At 39.2% G+C, this 9,001-nt stretch overlaps 1 protein-coding gene across 1 annotated transcript; it reads left to right on the plus strand.

Moving 5' to 3' along the window:
- Positions 1–224: 224 nt before the first annotated feature.
- LOC125160477 (olfactory receptor-like protein OLF3) lies at positions 225–8,677 on the plus strand. Its single transcript, XM_047849449.1, has 2 exons — positions 225–296; positions 7,736–8,677. The coding sequence occupies exon 2, from the start codon at positions 7,742–7,744 to the stop codon at positions 8,675–8,677; it is 936 nt and encodes a 311-aa protein (XP_047705405.1). The 5' UTR covers positions 225–296; positions 7,736–7,741.
- The last annotated feature ends 324 nt before the right edge of the window (positions 8,678–9,001 follow it).

Below are 9,001 nucleotides of genomic sequence, written 5' to 3' on the forward strand. Positions count from 1 at the left end.
ATACAGTGTAATATTAGATTGAGGGGTACAATATAGTGATTCAACACTTCCCTACATCAGCTGGTGGTCATCACGATAAGTGCATTCCTAAATCCCCATCATCTATTTAACCCATCCCCCACCCACCTCCCTTTTGGTAACCCTCAGGTTGTTCTCTAGAGTTAAGAGGTTGTTTCTTGCTGAAACCAATACTACACTATATGTTAACTAACTTGAATTTAAATAAATTTAAAAAGGAGTTTAACACTCCTCTTAGTTTAACACTCTCTCTTTTTTTCCTTTTGCTCATTTGTTTTGTTTCTTAAATTCCACACATGAGCGAAATCATATGGTATTTGGTCTTTCTGTGACTTCACTTAGCATAATACTCTCTAGTTCATCTGCATCATTGCAAATGGCAAATATTTCATTCTTTTTTATCACTGAATAATATTCCTCTGTGTGTGTGTGTGTGTGTGTGTGTGTGTGTGTGTAGATGTCTTCTTTGTCCACTCATAAGTTGATGGACACTTAAGCTGTTTGTATAATTTGAATATTGTAGATAATGCTGTTATAAACATAGGGGTGCATGCAAGTAATATTACATATTTTTTTCTACAACTGCTTTAATAATTTCATTTTTGTTGTTGCTTTTTGGAATCTTGATAATGTAGAATTTTGATAGTGTAGTACTTTGGGGTTTTTTTCTTTGCTTTTCTTTTTTTTTTTACTTGGGGTTTGTTGACCCACTCAAATATGGAGGTTCATTCTCATCATCAGGTTTAGAAATTTGGGGTTAATATTTTTAAAATATTGGTTATGTTTTTCCCTATACCCCATCTTTTCCCTTTTCCTTTTGGGACCCTGATTTCATGTTTGTTATTTCTCATAGCTTATTGAAACATTATTCAATTTTTTCAGTCTTTTTTTTTTCCTCTTTCATTGTGGATGGGTTGTTTTGCTATGTCTGCAAGTCCTCTAACCTCTTTCTCTGCAGTCTAATCTGCTATTGATTGCATCTAGTCTATTTTTCATTTTAGATATTGTCAGTTTCATCACTTTATAGTTTGAATTGAGTGTTTTTATATCCTTGGTTTCTTTCCTCATTGCTTAGGTTTTCCTCTGTCTTCTTGTGAAGACAGAAATATTTCATGTGAAGTATGCTTATAATGACTACTGCAATGTGCTTGTATCCTAAGTATATCATTTGTGTCATTTCTGTATGTATTTCCATTGACTTATTTTTCTCCTCATTATGGTGTATTTGGGTTTCCTCCCTTTGTGCTGTAGCCTAGAAACTCTCCTGCCTCTTTGCATGCCTGGAATTATTTTTTATGAATTACAAACATTGTGACTTTTATATTTTGGGGTGTTGGGTCATTTTGCTTTCTTTTAAATATTTCTGTACTTTGTCCTGAGAGGCAGTTAAGTTGTTGGTATTTGTTTGGTCTTTTGAGGATTTCTTTTAAGGGTTGTTAGGTTAGATCCAGAAGTCTGAAGTGTGGGATCAACTTGTACCACTACTGAGATTATATTTTTCTGAAGGCCCTATTTGATGTCTTGGGTGTTAGACATCTTTCCATTTGGCTGGTGAGAACATGAAATGTTCTGAGCCTTGTGTTACCTCTAGAGATCATTCCATTTACTTCTTTCTGGTGGTTCTTGCCTTGGTCTTGACAGATTCCTCACATTCACACAAAGATTAGCAAATCAGCAAAAGATATAAAGATACCCATCTTCGGGTAACACAAATTTTGTCTCTTTCCACCTCCCTCCTCTTTGGTACTCTGTCCCAAACTATGAACTATCTTTTCAATTTAGAAGATCAGAGATTCTGTTTGGGTTCCCTCTCCTCATCCTGTGGCCTGGATATTCTTTCCAGACAGTGAGAGGGGGCACTTGTGGCTCACCTCATTTGTTTCCCTTTTCTTGGTCATCCCTGTCCTGTGCTGCCTATTGTCCAGTGTATGAAAACCATTGCCTAATATATTTTGTTCAGTTTTCTAGTTGTTTAAGGTTGGGGAATAAATACTATCCCTGTTATTCCATTATAGCTGGAAACTAAATTCACAATGACTTTTCATATTGATTTATTTAATTTAAAAACCATGCCTAATTATTGTATTGATTGTAATAATTTATCTATAGATTCTTTTGAATTCTCTACATAGAAAATTATATAATCTGCAAATAAAACAACAGAGCTGTTACTTCTTTCCAGTCCTCATATTGTTATATTTTTTAGCCTGTCTTCTTGCATTGACTAGGACCACCAGTATAATGTTAAACAGAGATGAGTATAAGTAGCATTATTATTTTGTTTCTGAATTTACAGGGAATTCTTTCAAAATAATCACAATAAGCAGGATATTTACCCTATGTGCATTTATGAGATAAGTAAGTTCCCTATTTTTTTAAAATCATGAGTTTATGTTTAAAATAATTTTCTAGGGGCGCCTGGGTGGCGCAGTCGGTTAAATGTCCGACTTCAGCCAGGTCACGATCTCACGGTCCGGGAGTTCGAGCCCCGCGTCCGGCTCTGGGCTGATGGCTCGGAGCCTGGAGCCTGTTTCCGATTCTGTGTCTCCCTCTCTCTCTGCCCCTCCCCCGTTCATGCTCTGTCTCTCTCTGTCCCAAAAATAAAAAATAAAAAACGTTGAAAAAAATTAAAAAAATAAAATAAAATAATTTTCTATATCTATTAATATGATAGATATTAATATGATAATATAATTTTTTCTTCTCTTAATTATTAATGAGCTTAATAACATCAATAACATTACTAATGAGCTTAATTATTAATGAGCTTAATGAAACCAAACTTTCCTTCTTGTATAAAACTGACTTTGTCATATCAGTAATGAAGGCAATGTAATATTTCTCTAACAATAGATAAAAAGACCAATGGGTCGGAAAAAAGAGTCTAGAAACCAACCTACACATTATTTATATGAGGAAAGAATGGTCTTTCAATAAAATTGGATATCCACATTGAAACACAATAAATTTGGTCTCCATCTCAAATAATACATAGGCATAAATTCCAGATATACTGTTGATTTAAATGTGAAAAGTAAAACATTAAAGTTCCCAAAGACTACATTGAAGAATACCTTCATGATTTGGGCCGACAAAGATTTCTCACTCAAGAACAAAAAAGCAGTAACTATATGAAAAACAATTAATAAATAGAACTACATTAAAATTAAGAGCATCTCTTCATCAGAGGCACCATTTGAGAATAAAAAAAGCACACGTGGGAGAAAACATTTGTGATCTATATAAACAACAGACTCATATAAAAAATATCCAAAGAACTAAAATCAATAAGAAAAAGAGAGATAATCCGATAGAAAAACAGGCAAGAAACTGAACACACACCTCAGAAAATGGAATCTTCAATGGCCAATAAATATTTAAAAATATGCACAGACTCATTAGTTATCAGAGAAATGTAAAATATAATCACAATGAGATACTACTCTATGCCCACCAGAATGGTGAAAATGAAGAAGACTGACATTCCAAGGATAAAGTTTAGACCAAAAGAAATCTTCACACATACATAGCTGGTGGGAATATAATTGGCACAACTGTTTTGACAATATTAGCTGAAGACAGACCTGCACATAATCCATGATGCAGCTATTGCACTTCTAGGTAGCAGAAATGGATATATATGACAAAATTGTCGTGTGTGTGTGTGTGTGTGTGTGTGTGTGTGTAAGAGAGAGAGAGAGAGAGAGAGAGAGAGAGAGAGAAGGAGGGGAGGATGTTCCTAGCCATATTGTTTTCAATAGCCACAAACTAGAAACAACCTAAATGTCTATCAATAGAATGGATATATAATTTGAGATGCTTAAACTGGCTTGTAGATTTGTGTCATATTTGCAGAATATGAGAGCAGACATCTAGATACAAGAATAGTCAAATAATTTGATAGTGTCCAATTAAAAGCCTTCCAATAGTGAGACAAAAAGGGGAGAAGTCTCACCAAATAGTTGCATCAGTTGTGAAGAGAATATCTGTCCATAGCTCATGTACAACTTCAGAATCACGTTATAGGAGATGTTGCTTGAAGGGCCCCTCAGTGATCCCTAAATAATTGGGCACTTTGGGTCAAATGGTCTCAATCCTGGGTGCATGGACCAGAAAGTCATGGGCAAGTTGTAACTCTCTCAGAGGGAAACTGCAGCAAAGACAGGAGAGTGTCTCCAGAGGAAACTGAGGCTTTGGATTCTCTTCTCGTGTTCCTGGATCAGGACAAACTAAATTCTTATTTGTAAATTCTTTTTTTTTTCAACGTTTATTTATTTTTTTGGGGGGGGACAGAGAGAGACAGAGCATGAATGGGGGAGGGGCAGAGAGAGAGGGAGACACAGAATCGGAAACAGGCTCCAGGCTCTGAGCCATCAGCCCAGAGCCTGACGCGGGGCTCGAACTCAGGGACCGCGAGATCGTGACCTGGTTGAAGTCGGACCCTTAACTGACTGTGCCACCCAGGCGCCCCAATTTGTAAATTCTTTTGAAAAATAAGTGAGAGTCTCAGGTGAGGAAGTCACCATTCAGAGAAGTAATAGAAGCCTAATCACCACAGCATAATTGGCCCATAGAGGTTGTCTCTCCGAGGAAAGAGAAAGTGACTTCTTCCAAATCCCACATCTTACCCATCTCTGCTCTTCCTGGGGGCAATGATGACCTTCCATCCTGGAGGTAAGGTAGTCATGCTCAGAGGTGTTCTATTGGGTTCTTAGGGCCAGCAGTCAGGGAACCCAGGGTTTCCTTCACACACAGCATCTTCCTTGCCTCATGTGGCAATTGGATTGAATCTGGTTACCAGAGACAAAAATGTCTCATTTTGGCAATCGGTTTAGAGAAAACATACGTAATTTTAATTTTATTAAAAAATTTATTATTATTATTGTTTAACATTTTAATTCCAATATAGTTAACACAGAGTGTGATGTTATCTATAGATATAGATCTATATGTATCTATATCTATATGTATAGATAATATAAAGAATATATATTTTGGGTAGTCAAACTGAGGAGAAAGTTCCTTTACATACCTCTGGGAAATGCAGCATCTAGCATAGGGTTTTGGCCGCATCCAAAGGGATCACTGGGCTTAGCCACCACAGGTCATATCCCCTGCACCATACATACTGCACCCCTTGGCACCTGCCCACTCCTGGAAATCTGCACCAGCAGACAGGTTTGTGCTAACCAGCATTCCTAAATGATGATGGTCATAATGTGATTTCATCTAGATAGCTGGCTTCAAACTTTCTGTTGCGCCAGCAGAAACCATGCTAAGCATGGATGTTTCTATTTGTAATCCACACCTTCCTGGGCCTTTAAGGAAGGCCCTGACCTTTAAAAATCAGGCATTACTACATTTAAAAATCAAGCCCTTAAGTAGTTATCAGTTTTTGAGAAGTGAAAGACTCAAACCTCTAAGAGATTTTTTAAATCAGATTTTTAAGCAAATTCTCCTTATTTGGTACCTGAGAATACATTAATCGTCGGATACCTCCAGCACGGTTTTTTTTGTTTTTGTTATTGTTGTTGTTGTTTCTTGTAGCCCTCTGCTGGTCAAGTTCTTCCATTCACCTTCCCAGGACTAGCTCATGAAATACTATCTGTAGATGGTCCAGTTCCATTGATGGTCCCAGATACAAAGTTTTCCCCTTTAAGGTTGCTTGTGTCTCTCCTTTGTACCCAAAGTACTTTGGCCTTGATACCTTTGTATCCCAATTTTTCCTTTTTCATTAGGGCTAAAGAAATATGTTTCCTCCTTCTTTGATAGAAACATAACAAAGTAACTTGCTTACCTCTTGAAGCTCTGGAGTAAATTCTAAAGAATTAAAGAACACTTTGTACTTATATCGTTTACCCCTCGTTGTAACTTGCATAAATTATCTCTTAGTGTGAGTAGGGTTTATCAGGCTTGGTTTATTCACAGGTAAAGATTTGCATTCATATGCAAATGCCCACAGACCCTTCTCTGCTGGCTAATCCCAGCATCTCAGGCACCCTATTTATCTGTGGTTAGCTGCATTCACTGTCACAAGTACCCTTCACAAAAAGTGTGATTTTCATCACAAATGGCGTTATCTGATCACAGACAAGCAAGCAGATAATGTCTCCTTGGGACAGCTGTGCATGAGTTTGACTTTCTCTACCCAAAGGGCAGAGTAGTTAGGGGGACAGAGGATGTGGGAAATTGAGAGTAGTTCATGAGGTTTTTGGAAATGACTTGTGATTTGAGTAAGGTGCAAACAAGATTCATGCGTTCTAAAGAGAATTTCTGAATACTAGAGCCCTTGAACTTTCTGAAATACTGATACGTCAGCAGGATTACAGAGTTTGGAGATGTTATTGAGCAGACTAGAGTATCACCTTCTGGTCATGTAAGTTATGGTAGAGGGAGCATTAGCACAAGGGTGCGATGAGACAGTTTCCTAAGGAGGAAAAATAGTCAAATATCTCAGATGAGGATAAAAGAAAAGATAATCAACAGTCTTTTCATTGAATTAATTCTGGTTAATTATGTTCCATCAGAGAACAGACTCCAAACCCAGGATCACTACCCAGGATACATACAGAGTCAGCAGAATGTGCAGCCAGTTTTTCATTATATCTTAGTTAATAGGCTAATGTATGTGGCAAGTATTTGGATGCCTGTCATTTCTTAGGGAAGCTACTTAATGCATCTTTGACTTTGATTTGTTTCTTCCCAGTCATACCCGTGCTACGCTATGTGTCCTTCACCTTGACCACACCTCCTCCCCTTGAGTAAACCCTCCCTCACCTGCCGGACCCTTCCCCAGGACCCCTCCCCAGCCAATCGGCTGAGGCCATAGCCATTACCTCACCAACTGCCCCCAGGCCCCAATAAAACCTTTGTCCTATTGAAACTCGCTCTCTTTCCCTGGTATCTCACCGCTGAGTCGGTGCAGGTAGGGGATTGAGCTGGAGCTAGCTCGAAAAAAGGCTCTTTGCTTTTGCATCGGACTCGGCTCTCTAGTGGTCTTTGGGGATCACGAATTCTGAGCATAACAGCTACTCTTCCAAAGGAGGAGGAAAAGAACATTGCAGATTCTTTCCTCTTACCCTCTCACAAAGATAAGACAGATGAAGATTCTCCAAAACAGAGGCTGATCACCCAAGGCCTTCACTCTTTATTTCACTGGCTGTGAAATGCAATGTTTTCATTTTTTTTTTTTTTTTGCTGCTGAAAAATCTGTTTTATATTTGCTACCTTCTAACTTGCAACCTAAAACTTCTGATTTTAAAATGGTGAAAATTGAGTTTTTCATTTGCATAGATACTCTGGAAGTAAAATGGTAAATTAAAAACAACAGTTAACGCCTGTTAGGCTCCATTCAGTATGGATTTTGAGGTAGTAATTACGGAGGGGATACTGGTATCCTACAAAGAAGTAAACAAACTCCTTGTTTAGGAACTGGCCCTAAGAAAGAAAAGGATGTTTTCATTAATCTTTTTAACTCAAATGTCTAAGCATTTTAATAAAAACTTTCCCATTTAAGGAAGGAGAAGAATTTTATCCTTCCTTGAATTGAGCCATATCAATGGGTTCTATTGTGGTCCCAAACCCTGAAGGAGACATATAATCTGGGAAAGCACGCAATGCAATGTTAGATGGCTTTCGGTCTGAATGACCTCATCAGCCCCTCTGCCACCTTAATTATCTGGTATTTATTGGTTTATAACTTGGATTTGGTCCTCAGAGGCTCATGGGCAGAGAAAACCAGACCTGGATGAGTGAGTTCATTCTGCTGGGGCTGTCCAGATGCTGGAACACTCAGGTCTCCCTCTTTGTCCTTTTCCTGGTCATGTATCTGGTGACTGTGCTGGGGAACTTCCTCATCATCCTCCTTATCAGACTGGACAGCAGGCTACACACACCTATGTACTTTTTCCTCAGTGTCCTGTCATTTGTGGACATCTGTTACACCAACAGCACCGTCCCACAGATGCTTGTTCACTTCCTGTCAGCCCAGAAGTCCATCCCGTTCCACAGCTGTGTGTTCCAGCTGTTTATCTCCCTGGCCATGGGCAGCTCCGAGTTTTTCCTGCTGGGAGCCATGGCCTATGACCGCTATGTGGCCGTGTGCCACCCGCTGCACTACACAGCCATCATGCATGGGGGGCTTTGCCTGGCGCTGGCTACTGGCTGCTTGGGGGCTGGCTTCATGAATTCACTGATGCAGGCAGTGATCATCTTCCAGCTACCTTTGTGCCATAATGTCATTAATCACTTTGCCTGTGAGATGTTGGCTGTGCTGAGGCTGACCTGTGTGGACATCTCCTTCAACAAGGTCATGGTGGCCATCTCAGGATTTTTGGTGATCATGCTTCCCTGTTTTCTGGTTCTGTTCTCCTATGCTCGTATAGTTGCTGCTATTCTGCATATCCGCTCCGCCCAAGGACGCTGCAAAGCATTTGAGACCTGTGCTTCCCACCTCACTGTGGTTTCCATGTGCTTTGGAACAGCCATCTTCACATACTTGAGACCCTCTGCTGGCTCCTCAGCAGAGCAAGAGAAGATGGTCGCTCTGTTCTACGCTGTGGTGACCCCGATGCTAAATCCCTTAATCTACAGCTTGAGGAACAAGGAGGTAATGAGCGCCCTAAGAAGACTGTTGGGAAAATTAAGTGAAAAAAGGTGAAGATTCAAAGAATTTCTCCTTCCTTCCAAAAGCCCAAAGAATGACATTTCAAACAAAGAGGAAATGATGGACATGCCCTTTTCTCCAGATTTGCTGATAAGGTAGATCAAGGTGAGCACAGTTTTGAAGACTGACTTTTCACATTAGTCCACATTTTGACTATGTATTACCACCTTCTTATGCATACAGTAAAAAAAAACCAAAAACATCGAGTTATTAAGTTGGGGTCTGCTGGGTTAGCAGTCTTTCCAGAGTTCACATTCTCCCCTCTCCTTTCTTATTTCTCCCACATATGCCCCTAGGAAATGCAGTGTGGACAATGAA

The sequence above is a fragment of the Prionailurus viverrinus genome, chromosome A2 (genome assembly GCF_022837055.1).
Source record: "Prionailurus viverrinus isolate Anna chromosome A2, UM_Priviv_1.0, whole genome shotgun sequence".
Lineage (NCBI taxonomy): Eukaryota > Metazoa > Chordata > Mammalia > Carnivora > Felidae > Prionailurus > Prionailurus viverrinus.

Coding starts and splice junctions, on each gene's coding strand:
- LOC125160477 (XM_047849449.1), top strand. CDS start 7,742: ATGGGCAGAGAAAACCAGACCTGGATGAGTGAGTTCATTCTGCTGGGG.